Source organism: Rhinolophus sinicus, linkage group LG15 (genome assembly GCF_036562045.2).
Source record: "Rhinolophus sinicus isolate RSC01 linkage group LG15, ASM3656204v1, whole genome shotgun sequence".
Lineage (NCBI taxonomy): Eukaryota > Metazoa > Chordata > Mammalia > Chiroptera > Rhinolophidae > Rhinolophus > Rhinolophus sinicus.
The window spans coordinates 5,148,406-5,173,208 of NC_133764.1; the positions used below are offsets into that span (position 1 = coordinate 5,148,406).

At 45.0% G+C, this 24,803-nt stretch overlaps 1 protein-coding gene across 1 annotated transcript in view; it reads right to left on the reverse strand.

The window, feature by feature from the left end:
• Positions 1-652: 652 nt before the first annotated feature.
• The window catches only part of COX10 (cytochrome c oxidase assembly factor heme A:farnesyltransferase COX10), a 125,471-nt gene continuing 101,320 nt past the window's right edge, over positions 653-24,803 (reverse strand). Inside the window, exons 6-7 of the mRNA XM_019712524.2 lie at positions 15,958-16,190; positions 653-2,541 (exon numbers count right to left, since the gene is read on the reverse strand). Of these exons, the coding sequence (XP_019568083.2) occupies positions 2,135-2,541; positions 15,958-16,190 (640 nt within the window). The 3' untranslated portion in view covers positions 653-2,134. The remainder of the gene's footprint in view (positions 2,542-15,957; positions 16,191-24,803) is intronic.

Genomic DNA, 24,803 nt, shown 5'->3' on the forward strand with positions numbered 1-24,803 from the left:
AGTGAAAGACCCCGTGGAGAACACATGCTTCACCCACCTGGGAAATCCTGATGGGGGTCAAGGTCAGAGCCTCTAGGTGGGTGTGGAACTTAAGTCCCAGGAGGACCCAGCAACGTCCTTGCTGGGGCTGTGGGGGTCACAGGAGTGTGAACTTGGGACATATGGAACAGGGGTTTGGGAAGGCACAGGGGCCTTCAGAGAGGTGTGAGGAGCAGCACACAGTCAGTGAGGTGGCTTCATATCGAAGCTCCTCGGAGAAAAGTCTGGAGAGTATGTCGGGTCTGAGTGTTGAGAAGCTCGGACTCCATTTGCTGGGCGGATGGTGTGCCATTGGCATTTCCTGAGCAGAAGGACAGATCAGTCTCCAAAAAGAAGATTTCTTTGGTGATGGTTATGAAGGAAGAAGGGAGACTGGATGATCTGAGCAGAAGGTAGGGTGGGGGTGGGCGGGTCATGACCCTTTATTATTCTTTGGAGTGTACAGGTATCAAAAATCTGGGGTGCTCACTCCCACCACCTGCAAACAGAACTACTGATGTGCCTGCCCTCTAAGCCTCTGCTAGCTCACAAAAGTGAGTCAAGTGTTATCAATTCTACCAGGAACTGTGCAAACGCACCAGAAGATGATTAAATAAAATTACATCACACACACTCCTGTTCTTACATACTTGTTTATTGCAGCAGGAAAAGAGAACCGAAGCATTTTACAAATTTCAGGGCTGCAGCAGTTGTAGATGTTCTTTCCAGACATTCCTGTGCCATGTTCCCCACAGTAAATAACCTGGATACAGCGAAGAGGTAATATTTCAGATAAGTGGAAACAGCGATCAGACGCTATCTGGAATCGTTTTAGAAATTTTTGAGAGAACAGGCATATTGCAATGACTGTTTAAATGTTGTTTAAACTCCCCAAATGAATTCCTACAGGGCAGCCATGTCCCTGGAGACTGAGTAATTAAAACATCCTGTTAAGCTTCAAGACCTTCAGGCAAATGGGGCTCGACAGACGACAAGGGGGCGGACGTGAAGGACAGACGGAACCGCAGGTGACTGAGGCCACACCTGGCTACAGCAACTCACAGCTCCTCGACCCGGAAGCAGCCCCACCAGGAGTCCCACTCGGCTTCTGACTTAGAGCCGTTGCATGTGTGGAGGCTGATTTCTGAATTCAGAAGATGCCAGGCCTGAAATGTGTTCCTCACGACAGGAACAAGAACACGAGCTATGTGAGCTGGTGGCACAGCTCGCCTTGTTCTGTCTCCCTGCCCGTCTGGCCCTGAGCAAGCCACGTAGCAACGAGGATGTGACATGTGCACAGAGACTACAGAGACCTGCGTGGGAGGGATTTCTGGTATTAAGTCTAGCACTGCCCTCCCAGAAAGAAATGCTTCAGACACCTCCTGTATTTTAAAGTGAACTATAAAGATGCCTTTGATTCCTTGCAGTTATTGAAATGCTGATATGTAATGGAGGTGGGGCATGGCTGGCAGTCCAGTCTGAGATCCCCTAGGCAACCGTTTGGAATTCTTTCTCCCAATGGCATGCAACAGCCCATCCTTGGGATTCTATTATGGCTTGAGGGACTATGAGGTTGAGAATATGTGTGGGGTAGAGAAGGCTGGAACTGGGGCCCCTGGCTCCTCACAGGGAAGGAGGTTCTGCGGCCAGTGGTGTGCATGCCCTCTCACATGGTCTTCTAATGACCTGATGTCACAGAACTACAGATATTAGAGGACCAGTGCTCACCTTGTCTGGTCCACAATTACCACTTTGGCTGGCAGGTGAGGGGTGTGCAGTGGGGTCAGAAAAGGAAGATGTGTGCTGCAGAGGAAGAAGAAAAACAATGGGGTGGAGCTGGAGGAAGAGATATATAAAGACCCCCAAAGAGAGAAACATTCTCTTTGCATTAATCTACTGAGCCGACCCATTCTTATTTGGGGAACATTTTGTATATCATCATTAAAAAAACTGTCCAGGGATCATTGAGCACCGAATCATTTTACAATCTTGTGCTAAACCCAGCGATTGCTCTTCTCGCGTTCCAGAATTAGCAAAATATTCTTGCCTAACAGCAAAGGGAAAAAGTTGTGTCTCCTTGTATGTTTTTGTTGTGTCGCCACATGCCAATGGGATTTCAACTCTGAGGTTCTCCCTTGTCACCTTCCCCACCCGGCGGCTGTTTACAGGTGAGCATGAGAAGCAGGAGCAAAGGTAAATGCCAGAGGCTGCAGAAGAACAGCTTCCTGGAGCTCTTCCGGTCGGCATCTGCGTAGAACCGGAAGCCGAGGTAGGAGATATATAAGTTGATGGGGAGGGAGATGGCCGGGAAGGTCCATGTGGTGACGTCCAGCAGGGGCGCTGCCGTGCACAGTCCAATCAAGGCCAGGCAGTGGCGCAGGGCGACCCGCCGGCACAGGGCGGGGTGGGTGACTGACATCATGCAGTAGCCCCCACGGGAGTAGTCCTCGCGGAGGCCCCAGCTCAGGGCGTTGAAATGAGGGAACTGCCAGGAGTAGAGGATTCCTCCCAAAAGAAAGGCTCCTGTGAGGAGGTTTAGGAGAAAAGAGGGAAGCAAAGACACATTGTCATCAGAGATTTACAAAGGCATCGTTTCTCTCTCTCTCCTGAAAGCCTTCCTGGCCCCTGAGGTGCTTTCTCCAGATTTCACCCAGATCTCAGATTCTCTGCCAGTTTTGTTCTCATCTGCGCCTGCCCAAGTCAGCCTGGCACCCATGGCAGGCAGGGTGGGAAGCTGAAGCTCTGCGTGACCCCCCAGCTTTCTCACCTCGGTATGGGGGAGCTCCTGGCATCTGGGCCGGCCTGGGCTTCCCAGAGAGGGCTGCCCCCACTGGAGGACACTGAGCATCTGTGGCTCCTTCCTACCTGATGTCGCCTTGTGTCCCAACATTGTGACAACAAAAGAAGGCCCTCCACACTTGCCGCGCATGTCCCTAGAGGCACTGAGTTCACTGGTGTTATGTTATGACCCAAGAGCCACACTAGTGAATGTCTGTCACCACCCAGGTGCTGGGCACGGAAAGGCTGGCGCTGAGGACACAGCAGGGGGCTGACCTGGTCCAGGGGAAGGGACAAGTGGACTAGACCAGGGAAGGATGTGCAAAGGCCTTGAGCAGGAAGACGGGCGGCTGAGTCAAAAGAAGATTAGTGCATGTAGTAGGGCGCATGGAGCTGTATAGCAAACGAGAAAAAGGTCAGTTTTACTGTATGAGAATTAAAAAACGACAACAACAAAAACAAACAGCAAGGCCAGTGTGGCTGGAGTGCAGAGAATAGGGAACACCACTCAGGATCAGGTGAGAGGGAAGATGGGCAGGGCCACAGCATGGAAGGATCTTAACGTGCAAGAGTGTGTGTGTGTGTGTGTGTGTGTGTGTGTGTGTGTGTGTGTGTGCGCGCGCGCGCATGGCGGTGGGGGAGTGTGCTGAGGAAAGGGCCATGTGTGAAAGAACACACTGGAGGGGCCCAGAGCAGGTGTGGAGAGATCACTTAGGAGACGAGATAAAAGTGGTGACAGTGGAGATGGAAGAGGATGAACTTGAGAGGGATTCAGGAGGAGTACGTGACAGGACGTGCAGGCAGAGTAAATGAGGATAAGGAGAGGGCGGCACCAAGGGCAGCTCCTGGGTTTGGGATCCCTGGTGACGCCATCCAGAGAGGATGAACAGGGAAGACAGGAAGGCAGCTCCTGAAGGTGACCTTGGGCGTGTTCAGTCAGACATCCTCTGAGCTATCAGAGGGAAGGGGGCAACCAGCAGCTGGGAGAGGGATCTGAGCCAGGCCATGCACCGGGGAGCTACGGATCCTCACATCTACTGCTGAGTAAACCACAGTGTCCAATCGTGAATTACTTGTTTCTGAGTTTCCTACTTGAATGGCAACAACTCCTGAAGGGTCTGTTCACTTTCCTTTGTGTCTCCAGAAGGCAGAATATAGAGAGCACTCAAGACTACTTAAAGGGCCCTCAAACTCGTCAATGGGAGCCCATGTGTACAAAGAATTGTTTTAGTACAAACGTCCCCGGGTCACTGTTCTCCAGCACTGATGTGTGACCCGTATGGCAAACTATTAGGACTCTGCCCCCTCGCCCCCCTTCCTCCCTCCTCTGCGAGGTCTCAGACGCTGACTCTGTTCCTTGTTTCTGACACCAAACTGCCTCTTGGGGGTCCCTGAGAACTGACACCTTACTAACCACTGTGTAATCTATGCTGCAAGCACCGTCCTGCACAGAGAGGTTGAGAATTTATAACCATAGTCCTATTTCAGGTAATGAGGCTCTTTTAAAACCTTCATCTGCAGGAATGTTCAGAAAAAGAGAACGTGGGCTACTGCGGACACAGAACTCACCAGGACAGAAAGCAGTTTAACTAATTCAGAATCACTGAGAAAGTAAGTCTGGGGCTCAGAGGTTCCAAAGGGCCCCTGTTGTGCACATGCCACCGAGCATGAGAAGGAACGAGCCCCTCTTTCAATCTCTTATCTGTATTCCTTCACAGTGCGGGCTGCAGAGTGACAACAGGGGCAGGCTCTGCAGGTCACGTAAAAGAAAGATGATTTTCCTTATTGTTCCAGGCAGAAACTCCCCCATTTCTAAATTAAGTTTCTCAGGCAGCTGCTGCATAGCAAGTTAGAACTGGCTGAGTGCTGAGACTTAAGAGGGATGGGGACCCACTTTCATGTCTATTGACAGTTTCCCTCGGGTTCTGTAAGTCAATCGATTCTTTCCGGTATGGGCGGAAATATAACAAAGACTTGCTTTTAGGGTTCCTACCTTTAGTAGCAGTGTTGTCAAACCCCCAAATCCATGTTAACCCTAGCTATAAATAACATATAGATATACCTTAGTTCATGCAAACACACTCAATTTTAATGATAATAGAAGGAGCTACTATTTGTTGAATCCATTTGCTTGGTAAACAGATGACAGGTGTCTACCACATGCCAGGTATAGTTATGGAGCTAGAAAGGCCATGGTGAACAAGACAAAGCCCTGTCAAAGTCTAGGGGGAGAGACAGACATAAACACAAGTAACAGAATCAAAATAGGTTGACACATGGGGACCACGTGAGATGGACTGCTTAGGGAAGGCGTTCCCAAAGGTGACATTTAAGCCATGACCCAAGTAACTGGGAAGTAGAACTGTATCAAATCCTGTGAGGAGTCACTCAGGCCTACTTGGAGTGGGGGGTATGGAGGCTGGAGGGAGGGGGGGCTACGAGATGGGGCCGGGTGACATGGGCATCCATAAACCTGCTTCAGGGTGGGATCCTCCCCCAGCACAGCAGGTTACCACAGGAGGGTGGGTAACAGATGGTAGGGGCCAAGTGAGAAGCAGGCAGGCAAGGGAGTGCAGAGGGTGGCCGACCTGACGCCTTTTCCTCAGGTGTGAAGCAGAGGGGACGTGCACAGGTGAGTGTGTTCATGGCGGAGGCATGATGAGTTCTATTTTTGGCCTTGTGAATGCTGAGGAGACATCCTGGCTACATGCCTGTGGCTGTCAGGCCCCACGCATGCACGGGTGGAAGAATTATATAGTATGTGCTCCAATGCTCACAGCTGCCCTTCCTATAGGTGGTTTTACTCTCACCTTATATAAGATTAATTAACTTGCCCCAGGGTATTCAGCTCTACCGGCACAGTAAACCAGCCCCGTTTCTAGAAAACTACTGCCATCTATCCACTCAAATTAGTAACAATGGACTGTTGGGTGGTTATTCAAATGCCAGTGGAGCTGAGCTGAGCCTGACAGGGAGGCCTGTTGGAAGGAGAAACTGCAGAGGCATTTTCCAGTTTATTAAGATAAGACTCCTGGTACCTTAAAAAAAAAAAAAAAAAGTTTGTTTCAACGATAGGCACACCTTGTGTTCCTGTGCTTCCCAGGTATTGCACTTGTTACAGACTGAAGGTCTGTGGCAACCCTGCAACGAGCAAGTCTATCGGCCCCATGTTTCCTACAGGCTCAGATGATGCTTAGCATTTTCTAGCAATAAAGTGTTTTTAAATTAAGGTAGGTACATTGTTTTTTAAGACAGAATGCTACTGCACACTTCATAGACTACAGCATAGAGTAAATATAACTTTTACGTGCACTGGGAACCAGAAATCTGTGTGGCTCGCTTTACTGTGACTCTGGCTTTATTAGTGGCCTGGAACCGAACCCGCAATATCTCCAAGGTGTGCCTGTACAAATAGACACTACTTCTCCTGACAGTGAGTACTCTTGGGGAATTAGAAGGCACAGAAGGGCAGGTTGGGCCATCCGGGTACAGCTGAATGTAAACAGAGTGGCAGAAGGCGACTTCTCTTTGTATTTTGATGGAAACATAGAATGATCTCTGGATTTTAAAGGGACCAGTGCTGTTAAAGGTTCTCAGGGCATCGGGTGGGTCACGTTTGAGTCTTCTGAGCACGATGTACATGGAACAGCTCACCCCCAGCTCATGGGCGATGTCACATCCAAAGGATCTGAAGGGATTACAGCTTGCAGTTATGACAGCCACAAGCACAGGGGAAACCGACAAGACCAACATGTGTCCAGTTAAGAAAAACAAGGTCAGTGATAACTTACAAACGGGGGAGGGAATAGGATAAGTCAGAACTCAGTATCTGTTTTGTTATCAAAATGGCTGAGAGAAGAAACTCAGCTGGGAAACCAGACTTGAAATGGTTAAACTAGGAGGCCCAAATGGATCTTTCGTGTTTTTCTCAAAAGCCCCCTTTTTAGTGTGCCAGTTGGAGTATTCTGTTTTGCTCAATACACATTTTCAGTTATGCTCCGCTTACAATAACAATTTAAAAAAATCATTTTCATAAGACTAGCACGCTGTTTTCTATGTGAGAGGAAATTGGGTATGGGTTTGGCTCATGTCACAAATGAAAGAGCTTTAGAAATCACAGCTCAGCCTTAATGGGTTGTAATCGGAAAACCACCCCCACATAGTTCTACTTGATGGGCTGCAACTGCCTCTGCTCATAGGCAAGATGTAAAACAAATTACTCTCTTCATCAAGATAAGGTGAACTGGAACAGGAAGACTTGAATGATTATGGGAGCTGTGGTGGAACCCACCTTCCTTGTGCGGTAAACATAAAGCACTCGGCTTACTAACTCAAAGGCCTCACCTCAGCCTCACTCTCTGAGGAGTCTGTTTTTATTGGGCCTATCTTCTGCAACAACGAATATTCACTGCGCGCCCACTACCTGACAGCCTGTTGTCAAGGCTGTCTGCTGGAGTCTGTCCAGGGAGAGAGACAACACTAACGGGATTGCAGCCTATGGATGTTACTTCAGGAGCAAGGCTTGTGGGGAGCACACAGGAGGAAGACCGAAGTCAACCTTGGAGAGGTCAGGGAAGGCTTCCTGGAAGAGGCGATTTGTAAACTGAGATCTGAAGATGGTTTCTGAGTTTCAATCCAGTCATATAAACTATGCATTTTCTGCTTCTATTAAATGTATTTTCTCATTTTCCTACCTAACTCTGCAGAGTCTTTGTACATATTTGGTTTAATCACATCTGGCAGAAATGACTACTTCCTTTTATTTTAATCAAATATTTGTTGGTCTATGAATATATAAAATACTGGAAATCTGTGAAATAGGTGGCATATCTGTGGGTATGGTTCTCTAGATGGCAGTAACTTCCTGAGACCATGATGCCAGAATCCCAACTCAACTGCAACTCCAGAAGCTATCCAGGTGTCCAGGGCAGTATTTGTTTCCCTCCACACAGAGAAAATTGTTGCAAAGCACATCTACGATGCTGTGTGTGTCAACAGATGGAGAGAACCCTTATCTCACGGCACCCTGCTCTGACTGGGGAACACATCAGGTGGGGCAAGGCTAACCAGTCTTTCCAGGCACTCTGTCAGGATACATGTATTTCTAAACTCTCTCAAAACCTCTACCAATCATTTCTACACCTTACCAGCTGAGGGAGAGTCTTACTCATTGCCACCTCTACTCAAATCTAGAAACGCTGTCTAAGCACACTTCCATCACTTTGTTGGCAAACAAAGCAAAGGCCATTCTAGCCAAACAGTTTCCCAAGAGAATGGAGACAAAACCTTTCAAGTCGGAGCTCTGACTCTATGTGCTCTTCCAAGAACAATTCCTTTTGGAACGGAGTTCAGTGGTTTCGGCTTGCTTTCTCTGCTGCACCGTGGGCTTACTTACATTCAGCCCCTTCCCACCCCACCTGACCCATTCATTGTTATTCACTGTCCACGCATGGCCTTGAAAAGGATGAAGAAACACGGCTCCAGTGAACCTTGGTGCTGGGTTTGGGGGTCTTCCCTCCCAGTACAATAGGCTCCCTCTCCATGCGGCCCTCCATAGCTTGTCTGTTCCATGACTGGTTACATTGGTGCTGTCAGGGTTATATGGTTATGTAAACTGAGGGCTGGCTGGGGAAGGAAGGCCAAACCCAAAGCTTCATGCTCACAGATTTCAAAGCCTTTCTTTTGAGGGTTAACACAAAGGAGCTTGTGAAACAGATCAGCCTCCACAGTGCAATAGACTTCTTTGGTGATGCAGATAAAGGGAAGAGGATGTGGGGCCAGTTTATCAACTGCATAGGGACAAAAGGGAAGATTAAAAGTTCTCTGAAAATAGGAAATAGAGTTTGGCAATAACTGCTTGCCCTCAATGAATTCTTTGGAAGTGACTTAGGAATAATGAAGAGACACAGGAGGGAGCAGACACTCCCCCCCACCACCTTATTGTAGGAGTCCCACTGTCCAGTGGGGTCACCTGGGAGGTTTCCTTTGAAGGGAAAGTAGAGAGTAAAGGAAGTACAAAGCTCTGACTCTGAAAAAAGTGCTCTCCTCTCCTTTTCTCTTCTTACCATTCCCCTAGAGGACAGTTTAGGGAACCTATGGGTTCCCTAAGAAATTCAAATGCTCCTTAGTCCCTTAACTCACCTTCCATCTTTATCAACCCAATACTAATTGTCCCTTGAACCATACTGATGAGATGTGCACTCTGGGCCAGGTGCTGCGTCACCAGAGGCTGCCTTACCAAGGAAGGCATGGCCTAGCTCCCTAAACGCTTGTGGTCAACTGGTCAACTATGGCCAACCCAGCACCACTGGCAAGACTGGAATGCATGTAATAGTTAAGTCTGCCTCCAATGACACCACCAATCTTGGGTCTAGCAACGTATTTCTAAAATGTTCTTTCTCAGCCTTTTTTTTTTTTGTCTTTGACGAGAACAGTGCTCTAAGTATTGTTTGGTATGCTAATATTCCCAGGAAAACATTCCTTGTTCACCCTGTCTTTAAAAATAGCATCTGTCTCTTTTAAAATATCATTTATCTTAATCTGAAGCTCTAAGTCTAGTTATGAAAAAATGTCATACGAAATGAACCCCGGCACTCATGATCAAGTTTGTTTTCAAACTGAGGCAGTATTTTAAAGGAAGTCTTTAAAAGTGCTTGGGTTAAACAGTGCCTGGTACTTAGTAAGCCCTCAAATATTTGTTGAATGAATGAGTGAACGAATTCATTCTATTCTATTCTATTCTATTCTATTCTATTCTATTCTATTCTATTCTCTTATCCTGGAATAAAGGAGGTAAATAAAGTGCAACAGTATTTAACATTTTGTAGTTTACCAGCTGAGGCTAAAAAAACTCATTCTCCTTTTGTTACTGAAACCATCCATCTGCCAAATGTCACTTCCTGATAAGAGCCCATTTCTAAGTCCTCATTTGTAACTGAATGTTGTCTGACATAATTAATGTTTACCACACAACAACATTTGAATTACAAACCAAAGGCAATTTACAAATCAGCTCTACAAGACTGTCACCCAGGCCCACGCCTAAACTCTCAAGACCTGGCATTTATTTAAATTTAGGAAAAATGACAAAATAGAATCTGAGCTTTTTTAAGAAATGGGGTGATGGACAGAGAGGTGGCCTTAGCAAGGGGGAGGGGGAAGGGACTCTAACCTGAAGCCTTTGAGATAAACTAAATAGACTCTGGAGATAAACACTGTTGAGAGGCCTAATGCGTGTGGCTCCAGGTCTGCTGAGAGCTGGAATGTCGGCTGGTGGGCACTTATCTGCAGTGTCCCGCCCCCCCCCGGCCCCCCCCCCCCCCCCCCCCCCCCGGTTACTAGGCCCTGGCAGGCCACTGCCCTCATTGCTGTCCACTGCATGAGCACGTCTGTTCTAAGGCACAGCTGGTCAGACCAGGGAGCAGAAGCAGTCCTCTCATCTGGCCTTACTTAGTTTTTCTTGGTAAGCATTTGTAATATTTTCTGCTAACAGCAGTTAAACTTAAAAAAAGAAAAAAAAAAGGAAAAAAAAGAGAAAAAGGCAAAGTAATTAGGCAAGTGGGAGGAAAAGGGAGGAAGGCTCACTCTGAGCCCATGAGGCAAGTGGACGCAGGTAAAACCCCATTATAATGATGACCTTACTGCTGTGACAGCCACTCAGAGGGGCCGGGCCTTTTACCCCACAGCCCTGCCTGAAACACAACTCCACTGAAGGCTGTTTGTGTTGCACACTTGGAGAGGAAAGCTAGCTGTTTACAGTTCTTTGTACAGCGATAAAATGGCAAATATCAAGAACAACTAACATTTGTTTAGCTTTCACAATTTCCACAGGCTAACCTGTTTAGTTTTCTCCACGCCGCGCCCCACATCCCCACCCTGGCTCCTTCACCCCATGCTGGATTACCAGAGGGGCATATCAAGCAAGCACAAGCTTTGGACCCACACCAGTAGCGCATCTGAAACAATGAGACATTCTTTTTCACTATCTGATAACAAAAACAAACAACAAAACAAAAAACAACAAAGTAGTTGTGTGTGGGGGAAATCAGGACCCCAATGGACCATCCTTATCCTTATTTTATATCTTATGCCTTTCCAGGCGGAGGGAAGGCAGCAGAATCTCTTCAATGCCTGCGCCTCTGGAGGTCTTCATTGACCCGTCGCCGCCACAAAACCCACAAAAGATCTAGCTGCTACGACAGAGGAGAAGGTACTTCTGAACATTTCCGTTTCCTAACTCCGCAAGCCGTGGGATGCATGCCATTTTCTACAGCTACTGATCTTACATCTTTCCTCCCAACTAGACAGTTAGCTCCTTTAAGACGGAACCTTCAACAGGACAGGCTGTAGGATTCCCATTTCACATCGGCCCTGAGCTGCTTCCTCTCCAGTCTTGCCCCCCATCTACCGAGTGCCAGGAAAGGGCTGTTGCACAGGTATACATGGTCAGGGTAACCAAGTGACAAGAATGACGGTGCTGAGTATTTGATATCCTGGCTGAGTAGCTATGTTAGGTGGGGGAAAGGAATGGAATACGTTCAAGTGGGATCGCCTCCCTTCAAACATTTATCCTTCATTCCCACCTGCAGATTCACTGATGTTCACAAGTTGCTCATTCAAAGGACGATCAGATTTATGCTTCACTAAATACTCAAAGGATAAATTTTGACTAAGGAGGTGAGGGGGTGGGGGCAGGCCTAAGATATGCACAGCCCTCCTGGAGAGGGGAAGGAGTGGGCAGGGGCATGAGGGTAGGAGGTGAGGGAAGACACACAGGCTCCGGAGGGCAATACAGGCAGGCTTCAGCAACTTACTGGTTTCCAGTACCATGGAAGACCCAACCTGCTGCACACTGTTAAATAATCCTAAAGGTGGAAGCCCTCTGTGTTCCTGCTTAAGCCTCCAATGGGTCTTTATCACCTGTTAGTGAAGTACAAATTTCAGCAAGGCAGCCCATCTCAGACCTCGTGGCTGCCCCACACGACTGCTCTGCTTTTCATGTGCACAAACCTCTGTACACGCTCTTCCCTCCTCTTGGAAAGCACTTTCCCTCAATAAGCCGGTCATGACTTCATTCCACAGCCATTCTGCTCCAGTCTTCTTGGACCAATATGGAGAGGTTAAGGGAGTTCTCCACCCTCTGAAGATCCCTTTTCTGCTAAGATCCCTTATTCTTAGCTCAGTCAGTTGTCTGATTACCTTCCTGCCTGTCTTTCCCTGAAGACGCTGAGGTATGGTTTCCACTAGGACAGGGCCTGGGTTTTAGTGATTTTTGTATCTCTTAGTGCCCAGCACACAGTAGGTCCTCAACTGGCACCTGCAGAGTGAAGCAATCAGGGGGACCAGTGTATGAGGTGGTGAGCCCCAGCAGTTCCCAACCCAGGCTGTTCAGCTGAGTGGGTGATCTCCCAGCCTCTCTTACTCCCTCCTCACCTTCCATCTCCTTCTCTTCTTTACTATCAGGATAGTTCAACAGTATTCCAACGACTTTTTTACTCATAGTCTTCTCCAAACTGATCACAGTCTTTGGAGGTTCAAAGATAAAATGGTTTAGACATGCCACAGAAGAAAGGCCGTTTCTTCTTAGAAGGGCTCTTGCAAGCAAACAAGTCCCCTCAGATGAGAACCCAGACAAGAGCTATAACCTCTGTGGCTAAGATAAATACCATTGGTGCATCTCAAATACCATCTGCCCAAGCCCTTTGCCTAGATGCCTATGTTCTTCCAAGGTGTTCTAACAGCTAGAGCTCTCTGGTTCTTTCTTTTCAGACTGGTGGTCCTCAAAGTGTGGTCCCTGGGCCGCGGGCATCAGCATCAAATGAGAACTTGTTAGAAATGCAGAGTCTCAGGTCGCACCCCAGGCCTCCTGAATGAGATTCTGAGGCAGGGCCCAGGAATCTGTGTTACAAGCCCTCCAGGAGATTCTCGTGTGCGCTATGGTCTGAGAACCATTGTATAGTCTAGCACAATGCCCTGTGACTTCAAGGACAAACTCACATGAGGAGCACGGAGCGTTGTCCCTAAGGATATCAGTTGTCTTTCTATTTCCAGGCAGTATTGTCTAAATGAACTTTCCGTGAGGATGAAAATATTTTACGTCTGCATTGCTGACATGGCACTATGAGCCACATGCGGCTGTGAGCATTTGAAATGCCGCTAAAGGAACTGAAACTGAATTTTTAAGTTTGTTTAGTTTAAATTTAAATAGCCACATGTGGTTAGTGGCTGCCTTCATACACAGTGCACTTCTCAAAGATGGCAAAACTACATAAAATCATATTTAATCTAGTTCCTAAAATCCCAGCAATAAAAATCTTTAAATGTTTCCTCAGATTCTGCCTTATTTCTTCCTATTGTTTCCTCCTGTATAATATCTTTACATAGCTGATGCTCAGTAAACATTAGGCAACTGACCCTGGATTAACCTAGTTTTGTCATCTGGAAAATGGAAGGTACTTATTCAATCATTCATTCAAAGATGTACTTCTTATCTCAAGTTTGCTCTGTCATATTAATGCTTTGAAACTTTTGTGAAGCAGTTTGAAGCATCATGTAAAATAGCATTATCCTTTATGTATAATCTTAATGAGGCTTTAGGTATCTGATTTGACCTGTGGTAAATTAGAACTGGGAGCAGTAAACTGTGTCATTATTGTGTGTCCTGCAATGCATCTTTAAAATTTATAGAAAAAGGATACGATAGAAGTCAATCGCAAAAACTGCCAAAGGAACTTCTCTTTGTGGTTACACAAATCTTTCAGACTGCTCTGCTTTATATTAGGGTCAGCTCAGACAGATGATGGGTCTCATTTTTCAAGATAAATATGCATTTTCATCATGCTACCCAAAACAAGAGATAGCCTGGCTTTTAGCTGTCCCTTCATTAATGAGTTTATATAGAAACGATTAAATTTGGATTATACAAAGACTACCCCCAAACAATTTTTTAAAAATTTATTTCAAACATGTCTGTTAGCAGTTTAGCCAAACCCGGAGTATCCCTGAACAACAGGGCTCCTGCCTGAATGTGTGGCCCTATGTGGGAGGAGTTTTGCAAAGCTCTTTATCTCTCTGGCCTCTGAGGATGCAACTCTAGCCAACACATGCTGAGGCTCAAACTCTTTACAAGGACACTGCCTGGGAGTACGACCAGGGCACTGGGCCCTCAGCAAGAATCGGGTCCTGGGACTCTGCACAACACAAGTAACCAAGTTCTCCACAGCCCTGGATTTCACTGCCCTCACCTATCGCCAGTGACACCTGTCCCTGCAGCTATAACACCTGATCGTAACCCTGGCCCTGTCTGGGATTCCCTAGACAGAAAAGTAGTTTTGGGTGCCTTCTTTTATACCAGGTTTGGGGGTGTTGAATAGGGTTCCGGCCCTGCTGGCTGCGTGGGGGGCTGTCTCCATCAGACAGGCAGGTGGCCGGGAGCAGGGCATTCAGGTGTGATGTAGTACTCTATCATTGTGGACGGGAGGACACCAGAGGTTGTAGAGCTGGGGATTTATTTACTTTCAGGGTCTGCACCTCGCATGGCTGGGCAACCACCAGAAAGGTTTGGAGAGCTGGGTTAGGGGAGAGGGAGTTTGGACCAAGGCAAGGTTGGGTCTCGAGGCAGAACTGAGGAGGAGGAATCTGACCAGGAGTTTGGTGGGATGCAGTTGTACGCTTTAAATTTAAACTGTAAACCGTGTGTGTGTGTGTGTGTGTGTAAACTCAGACGTCATCTAGTCCAGGGATGCCAAACCCATGCTGTCTACCCTTCCCTCCCTCACCCAAGACAGGTATCACTAATGAACCCCAATACTCTTTCTCACCAAGCCTGGAGGCACCTCACAGCCTTCAAATCAACAGCCAGGTAACAATTATTGCTTTGAATTTGCAGACCAATAAAATCTCATGACTTTTCTTGATCTGTATTATCTACCCACTGTACGAGTGAGGACTACTTAATAATAACTCATTTAATCCCCACAATAACCCCATGAGAAGGGACCAGTATTAGCTCCAGGTGGGGATGGTAAGGAGACAGTGGCAGAGGTCATGGGCGAGCCGAAGGCGTCCAGCTATGGAGTGGTGGAGCTGGGCTCCCAGCCCAGGCCCCTGCGCTTCACCGCTTGGCTCTGTTGTGAAAGAGCCTCCCACATGGAAGAGACTCTGGCTGTACGTTTATCACAGAGCAAATGAGCATGTCCATTTCAGAATATTATGTTTGTAGATTCATGGAATGCCAACATTTACAGGATATTAAAACCATTCTCAGAGACAACCATGGTAAAGGTGTAATCATCTTTGTAAGCTTGCCAAATCAGAGTCTAAGAGCTTTTATGAAAAGTTTCAGAAATGTGGCTTATGGGGCAATGGTTTATGGTCAACTGGCTTTTGATCTCTCATGTGAAAAATATGTACTTACATATATTGCAGGAAACCTCACCACTTCCTTCCTAAGTGTTGGTCAAAAACACTAATTACTTGACTAATTAGACTGTGAAACTTCCCTTACAGATGGTAAAAATGGACTATTTTCACCCCACAAATTTAGTTGTGACACACCACCAAAAAAAAAAAAAGTAGAAAAGTCTCAATGGGTTTATTGTAGACAGCATGAACAATTTAAGCAAATCATATAAAAATAAATTAGAAACTAATGAAAATAGGCTGTTCTTTCATAAGAGGGGAAATAACCCGGATCTGTGGGAGTAAAGAGCTAATGCAGTAGGGCTGCCGACGCGGCAATATCCACTGTCACAGGGGCAGACACCTTCTCCGTGATGGGGGACAGCCCAAACGAATCACCAGTCCGAGCCTGATTCGTGATTTCTGGGTACTTTCTTTTAATTGGGCCTCTTGTCACAGGCTGAGGCAGCACTGCCTCCTTTGTTTTCTCTCAGACTTTCCCAAGTCGAAGAGAAAAGCCGGGCTGTCAGAGTCGCCCTTCAGCTCTGCATTCACGCTATTTCAAACTGCCTCGTCAGCACATTTGCCAAACGAATCAATACAAAATGGAATCTAATACCCAGTCCTGCAGTTCTGAGAAGGACATGCCTCTTTGACTAGCATGTGCTAATGCTCACGTAGAAGAGGCTCAGAGCGCCTGCATTCGGCACCTACCCCATGTGTCTGTGGAGAGACACTGAGACACACACGCGAGATACTCACCAGCATCCAGGCTGCCAGTGGCTGCTGTCCAGCCCATGACGGGTGGGATGGCGCCAACAACAGCCCCAACCCACGTGTTGGCAATGCTGATCCTCTTCAACGGGGTATAACAGCAGGTGTACAGGAAGATGTTCAAGACTCCCAGGGCTCCTGTGAGTGGATTCACCCCCCAGGTCAGAAGGGCAACTCCTGGAACAGCACAGCAAGTGGCAAAGGACACAGCTAGCAATGGGCTGGAAAAGAGCAGAGGACACAGAGCAGTCACTTGCAGCGCCAGTTACCCACGCTACCCGGAATCAGAGCTGAAGAGGAAGTCATCCGTCCTGACGAGGATGCGACCTGGAGGCAGTGCTGGTTTGGCTTCTTCCCAGTTAGGGGGCAGTCTCTTTACCGAAACTTAAAATAAGGAGGGACTGTGTTTGCAGGAGCTCTGGCGGATCCTCTTGATTTGCTGGCCAGAAGCAAAAGAGTTAAAAAGATAGTTGAGGGTAGAGTGCTCTGGATTTGAGTATTGGTTCTATCCCTCCTGGCTGTGGGCTGTCTGGGCCTCACTTTGCTCACCTGTATAGAAGAGATGGTTGCCTGACTACCTCTCCTCACAGGCTGACTGAGACGCTGCCTGCTTTGCACAGGATTCTGTTTTATAGTCAGTGCAAAGTGACAGCTACAGATAAACCACTTGGAACATGATCTTGTAAGATTCGGGCAAAAACGCAGTATCTTACTGCTTGGAAGTGGTTGTGCCCATTTATTTATACTTTATTTAAAAGCATCACCTAATTAGCAGTACCGGATAACAACAGTGTGCCTCACGGTAACTATCGGTAATGAATCACAGCTCAAAACAGAACCAGCTCCACGCGACGGCAAGCCGGCAGGCGCTGTGCGGCCACGCTAGTGCCCTTCCCTTCAGTTTCAGCGCCACAGCTGTTTATGGACATGGGCCTTACAAGAGGAGGTTGCACAGTGTTGGAAACGCAAAGGAAAACTGTCAAATAAAACTCTACAATGGTAATGATGATTACGAGCCTGTTTCTCTGCAGAGACCACTTTTGAACAGTCAACTTCGTATAGAATCCTGTGGAAGACCTTTAGGAAGTGTCGCTAAGTTAGACCTATTAGTTCCTGATTCTATGTACTTTTGTTTATTCTTTCTTAAGAAACCGAAGGAAGTTACTCAACTCTGCCTTCTCCTGTAGGAGCTATAACTCTGCCTCTGAGGATGTGGTTTCCACAGCGTTCGGTGATCCCACTCAAGATTCCACACGTGCTCAGTTGGGAAGCCAGAGTCACTGGTGTGCAGCTTCTGGGGTGCTCTGATTTCGCAGTGGCCAGTTCCCCAAAGAAGACAACCTTTACCCCCCCCCCCCCACCACATGAGGTAATATCCTTCCATGCACAGGGCTACAGTGTTCCCAAGGCAGGAGAGAATCCCCATGTTTACAAAAGTGCCCCTTTAGGAAAAAGACTAACTTGTAGAACTATGACAAGGTAGAACTCAGCTGGGAATGGGGGTTAGGGAAGCAAGAGAGCCCACCGGCTGAAAATACCAAGTGAAGTCTGGGAAATAGAACATGAAAGTTCCCAGCTCCCACTCTGATATGGTGACCAGCACTGACCTTTCTCCCAGGCCTGTGGTCACTCTGCCCTGGAGATAGAACCCAACAGAAGGGGAGTTTTGACAGAAAAAGAAAACATACAAGGGGTATGTTGTCACAAGATGCCTATGAGAGAAGAACCATGAACTACGCCCGAGAGACTTCTCACTGCACGTTGTCCCGAGGGTGAATTTCCATCCCTCAGTCCTGGCTACCTCTTCTAAATCTTGTGGTCAATTACATTCACAGCCCTTACTCTGGCACCCTCAATCTTTATTCTGCCTTGTCCTCCCATCATTGCCACCCTGACGATTCCCCTTTTTGAACCTGCTCAATGACTTCCTGTCTCCTCTCCTGCGGGAGCAAGCCCTACAATCACACTAACTGGCCCGTGTCAAGAGGACGGCTGAACAGTGCTGGTGCTTGGCTGGAGTTGGTTTCCGTTCCCCTTCCTCACAGTGACTGTTTTAACTCCTCTCCAGCCTTCTCAAGGCTTCAGATTTACTCTGGCCCCTCACACCCTCAACAGACATCCTTCCCTCTTACATAACAGCGACAAATGCCCTCATCTTTACTTCCTTACCGTTCTCCTATTTGGGAGGAAGAGTACATCTTCTCCATTTTAAAGGTAAACTCTCCACTTTGGCTTTTATTTAATCTCCTCACGAATCTGTCTTTATCTTCTATCTCCACTGTCTCTTGACTTCTTGCAGCCTCAGATCAATTACTTTGTTCGTATTTCCCAAGGTTCTTACTATTTCTCTTCAAACTCAAACATCCCGACGGAGGAGACTATCCTCGTACACATCTTTACTTCCTAGATCCCTTCATTTCCTATTTGCTCCCCAACTCGTATCTGTCACCACCTACTGAAACAGATTTCTCACCTGATTTCTCAATCAATATAGCACACAATGTAATTTTTCAGAGGAAAGATTAGGAAGCTGCCTCTGTGTTGTTTTATCTCACATAAGCCCAGAAAGGAGAATTTAGATGGCTAAAAAGCAGTGCAAATATATAACTGTTGTTCATGTTCTTCTTCTTCTTTCAATAATGTAGTTTATAGCTTATAAGAACAGATTTTTTTTTTTCCCTTATGGGATTCTAAAAAGCTAGTTTTATTTTGGGTGGGAGAAAAATGTAGCTCATAAACATTTTTATTTTTCCTGAATTGGACCTTGTGTGAACAAAAAAAGAAAGTTGTTCATTCCTTCTCCAAGGTCTGTGGAAGCCAGTTGGATTCAAAAGTATTAGTGTTATGAAAAGCCCTTTTAGAAAGGCACACATGAATTTAATTTATTGAGATAGGCAATTTTATATAGAAGTTTAGTTTCTGACCCTTCTTGGCATCACAGAAAATAGTAAGGCTTAATTTTGGTGTTTAAATCAGTGTGCTCAGGGGCACAGATGAAAATTGTGTAGGTTGACAAGGCACGTAAACGAAAATGAGGATATTTACCCAGGTAGCCACGATCATTCTCACAGCTCAGATACCTCAAGGAACCCATTTCCCTCCTGGTACAAGGAGCCCTGAATCAGTGAACTTCTGGGCTTTCTCATGTGAGGGGCAAAGGTGTGCCAACTGTAAACTCTGTGAAGTGTATTTTCCTGTGATGCTTTGTTTTTCCTAAAACATACAGAGGGTGCCAAAAAAATGTATACACATTTTAAGAAAGGAAAACTGTATTGTAATACTCGATATATACCGATAACAAAAGATGAATACAAGTCACACTGGAATTACAAGAGGTGTTCAGCGTGGTTACTGTCAGTGTCCACACAATTCTGATTACGGCGAACTACTGCTTGAGCAACATTGACCAAAGTGTCCACTTGTATACATTTTTTGGGCACCTCTGGTATATTATATAAGTAATATATACTTACTTCAAAAAATTTGAAACTACCAAAAATCATAAAGAAGAAATTCTAAATTAGTTATTCAGGGAAACATTGCTTTATATCTTTGTAGCCTTCTTCTAATTAATATATCTATTTAAAAAAATAACTGAGAACATACTGAATTGTGATTTTGTTACTTACTTTATTTCTATATATCTTAATAATTTCCCCACATCACTAAGAATTCTGTCAGATCATCATCACTAATAGCTACACAGTGGCCTATTCTATGGAGATACTACAAGTAATTCCATCAATATACTGTTTGGACGCTTAATATTTTTCCATTTCTTTAATTAGAAATAATGTTGGGGTGAATACCTTATAGACAGACTGTTGTTCACAGCACTGATCAGGATAAATTCTGAGGATGAATTCCTAGATCTGAGATTGTTAAGTAAGATGTCTCACACATTTCAGGGATTTTGACTTGTACCATCTGTCTCTACTTCAGAGAGCTTACACTAGTTTATACTCCCACCAGCAGTATCTGAGAAAGCGGATTTCCAGAACCTGTATCAACATCTGGGTATGTCATTAAAAACAAATAAAAAATTAACAAAGTAAAACATGTTTACTCAGATAGTATTATCCTCATTTTACAGATGAGAAGCTGAGATTCAATATACTCGTAAGTAAAATAACTTGGAAACGGGACCTGTACTCAGGTTTGCTTGTTGGCTCATTTATTTACTCCAGAGTTTCCCCACTAGTATGTTGGACACACTGGTGTAACACGACTTCCTGGTCCACTGATTTCTTGGGTCTGCTGAAGGCTGGAATCTTTAGGCTGGGAGCTGACTCCTTTTAAGCTCCTTTGGTTTACCGCATTGTATAAATAGCCTAATTTCTATTGCTTTCCCTGAAATGAAAACGACTGGGAAGCACCACACTTAAAAAAAAAAGGGCAGACCTGGAATATAAGATGTTGAGAGGGACCTTGGGAGCACTTACACTGAGTGGGAGACACTTCAACAGGCAGAAACAATCCTGTGTGGAGCAGCTGAGCAAACGGCCATCTGGGAGCACTGCCTGGGAGTTTGTGGGAGTGGTAGGAGCACAGGAGAAAGGTTTCTAGGAAGAAGTGATGCTCAAACTGAGACCCAGTAGAAGGGTGGGAGATGGACAAGGGGGCAGAGAAGGTGTTTCCGGCAGTGGGAGCAGCATGCGAGGAGGCCGAAGTTGAGAAGCACGGCACGCTGCACACACCTGGAGTGCAGCGGGCGGGGTGGGGGGCAGAGGGCAGACAGGTTAGGAAGGCCACATCCACACACCTGAACATTGTCTTTGGGCAAATGAAGAGTCAACGAAGTTTTCTCTGTGTTTTAAACAGGGAAAGAAAATGATCAGATCTGCTTTTCAGAAGGATCACGCTGCCTGCCCTGATGGCCAGCAAAGATAGACAAGCATCCGTTCACCTCACAGTGGAAGTTCACTGTCGTGCAGGGCGGCCTGCGGGGTCTCTGCTCCCGCTCCCCATACAAGAACGCAGGACATGGTGAGGCCAAAAAGGAACACCCACGGAGCCATAGGTAGGGGAGCCATACCACTATATTCTCTCTGGCGGCACTATACTCTCAATGGAGGCTGGATCCACACTGTCTGCAAACCGCCATCCGCGCTTGCCAGTCCAGCCGCCATCTTCTTGCTAGCCCCCATTCTTTTCTCTCTCTCTCCCTCTCTAGCGTAGCCACAGCAGTTATATTAGTGGCCAATGGCTCACTGGTTACAGCTGACGGCCATGCAATCACAGTTGATGGCCATTTACTACCTGAGCCAGGCACCTGTCTATGTGAGGCCGAGAGCCTGGAAACTACTTTCTGGGGCTCTGCCCCCACATTCACAGTAGGCATTTTCAAGGAAAAAAGAGTCATGAACACATCACAACACAATTTTTATCAAATGCTAGTTGAAAGAAATGGCATTCAACCTAGCTAGTTCTTTAATTTACCTTCCAGATATCCCCAAATATATTGGTGGAGCTAATCAGATCAGCAGGGAGCAGCCCTCCCCTTTCAATGAGTGGCTCTTCGGTAGGCTGACAGGAGGGTGAGCATGGTTTGTGTCTTTAGCTCTATTATTTTTGGCTCTATTTTGTCTCTCCCAAGTCTTATTTTTTTTGAAGTTTTTTTTTTTTTTGGACAATTTTGTCACATTTTACATAGCTTTGCAAGTTAACTGAAGTCTTGTTTGAAATAAGGCAGAATAAAAGAGTTAGAAAAACAAACGGTAACTACAGGATTTTGGTTAGAATCTTTGTATACAATGAAAATACATCAGTAAGAGAAACAAAGGATTCTTTTTGAAACTGTAAGTAGGAAGAGGACGAGCAAGAATAATGATTCTGGCATAAAGGGAAAATATATCAAGTGGGTTATTTTTTAAAGTTTGATTTACCATGAAATCTTTAAATATCATGGTGATATTAAAGTTGTTTAAGTTTAGCTGTTTCAATAAAGAGATCTATTTCTGATACAGAAAAAGATTAGAAAAGCGTGTTCATTTCTCTTATCAGTTAAACACACTATGATTTTTTGGCCTTAGTACTCATAAGTCTGAGCTAAATCTGAAAGACCTGAAGGGCAATTTTGTGAATGACTGATCTCTATTATTTTAGGTCAATTACTCAATATATTCTTCCTCCTTATCGTACTGCTCAGCCCTTGATCAAAAAAACCCATCTGCTCCCCCCATTCCTAGATGGGTTATGGAAAGTATCCCAAACCTAGAGAGAATGAGAGAGAGGAAGAGAGACAGACTGACAGACACATACACATACCCACACACCCCCTCCACCCACCCACAGTTATTTCTTCTTTTATCATTTATTCTTTGTTTAAAACTTTGTTAAACAAACCCCCCCCCCCCCCAATGGCCTTTTGGCTCCTTTTATCATGTAAATTCCTTAGCAGGTAACTTCGATTGTAAGTGCTACTCTAAGGTCTAATTTCTGGAGGCAAGACAAGAAGAAGGAAGGCTAAGCAGCCTACCTTGTGTTTCCCTGGGCTGAGGGGAGCGGCCGAGCGGGAACTTCCTGGTAGAACCTGTAGTGGTCCCTGGACTCATAGTGTCAGCATCACCTAGGAACTTGCTAGGAATCCAGGTGATTTGACAGTTTGCTGAAGTCTGAGACCTACCGCTCCACCATTACCAATGTGATGCTGGTTCCACCAGGCACATGTCTGGCCAAGCCAACATGGAAGACCTCCATCTTCACTCTACCTCCAGTGCTGACTATGGCTGGCCTGGGTAGGCCGCCCACTTTCAGTCGTCTTTTGAAATATGTTTCTTGACATATTCCAAGCAGAAAGAACACAGGGCAGCAGACTAGTTCTGTTAACCAACTAACTGAAGAACTACAGGTGTATCCCTCTACCTCTCTGCTCCATCTACCCTATTTAATCTAGTCATACAACTAAGAATGTTTTTGCCATTAAAAGGGTGAGATGAAGCAAGTGTGGCAAGTCTTGGTAACTGTTGATTCTGGGTGATGGGTATACTGGGTTCATTGTACTATTGTGTACAAAAACGTGTTTTAAAAAACCTTAATATTCTTTGTTAGTATTATTATATTCTGGTTTCCATATAGTAGCATAACTAAGTCTGTTGAACAGGATTCAGGTGTCTGAGCTCCAGTTCTGACTCTGATGTTAACTAGCTCTATAAAAGTGGGCAAATTATTGAACCTCTCTGGTTCTTAGTTTCCTCAACTATAATGTAATGGGCGTATTAGGGCTCTTCTATTTGGCAAGACTGAAACCCAAGTCAAACTGGCTTATGCAAAAAGGCTCAGTAACAAGACCATAGGGAAGGCGGGGGTTCTCTCCTGTGAGCTGTGTGATCTTGAGCAAATTCTTTAACATGTTGGCCTTAGTTTCTTCATTTGTAAAATGGGAACTACTTATTGCAGAGTTAAATATCAAATACAATAATGTAAATAAAGCACTTAGCAGAGTGCTCACTAAATAAGCACATTGTGTTCACTCGTTCATTTGTTCATTCATTCATTCAAATTTCTCAGTGCTTTCAGCCAGCCACCATGCTAAATGTGGGTATACAGCCATGAACAAAATAGACAGCAAAGTTTAGTCTAGAAAGGAAGACAGACATTAAACAAATAAACACAAGTACTATGAATTCTCAATTGTAAAATCAGCTGCAAGAAAAAGAACACGTGAAATAACACAGAATTATGTATTTAAATAGGGTGGACCTATTTAAATAGAGTTGGAAGTAAGTAGGGGCTGATAAACTTGAAATAAATAGTTTCCACTGATTTATTTTTTTAAACTTAAAAAGACTTATGGATATGTATTAGAATATGAGAACATACTGAAGAATGTCATTTCTTAATTATAAATTATAAATTATAATTATAAATTATAAATATATGGCTGTGAATTAAAAATGGCAACACTATTTTTATTTTCAATTATAACTTTTAGAATTTAATTTTATCAAATTACAACAAAACAAAACAAAACAAACCATCACCAGGAAAAACTAGATTTATCACATGCAAAACATTAAAAAAAAAATTGGTGTACTTGCATACCTACAAGTTATTGTAATGGCCTTTATTAAGAACAGAAAAACTAAAGTATCTCTCTGAGTGGTTCTCCCTGGAGTAAATTTATATAGGAAAGATCAGAAAAGCAGGTGAATGGGATATGATAATATTGCAAAAAAATTCTAATTTTCAATAAAACAGAATAAATGTATGAATAAGAAAACAGCACTATTTGATAGGGGAGAGGATGGTGGCAGAAAAAAAATCCAGTGATTTTCTTGAACTGAAAAAATTCTTTCATATTCATTTACTCACTCAGTCATATAAATAGGTTCATGGTTCATGCTGAGGGTTGAATGGTAATTTATTTCCAAACTCATATTCAAAACTGAATTACATTTTAAATTGAGATATCTTTCTACTGAGCATCAATGCATGGGCTCCTTCCACTTCTGCCGCCGAAATTTCCTGCCCAAGGCTACTGTAGAAAAGAAACTAATAGACTAGGAGTGAGGGGGTGTTTGTCAACACGTTTCTATGAATTATGTATTCCTCCTTTAAAACATAATATTTCTTTGTTTACTAAACACTAATCCTTAGTGGCTCTATCAAAGTGGAATTTTTTATAAAAATTAGAAAGAAATATACAAGCTTTAATTTGATGCCTATTTATTGCATGTAATAAATGTAATTTAAATTACCTGACTCTTAAAATAACTTACTGGAGAAATGTGGCCTTTCTGTTTAAGTCATGTGTCAGAGAGGTCTATGTAATGTTACATTAAATCAAGAAAGCTTTATATTTTAAGCAGCTCTGCAGGTAATTGGTTTACACA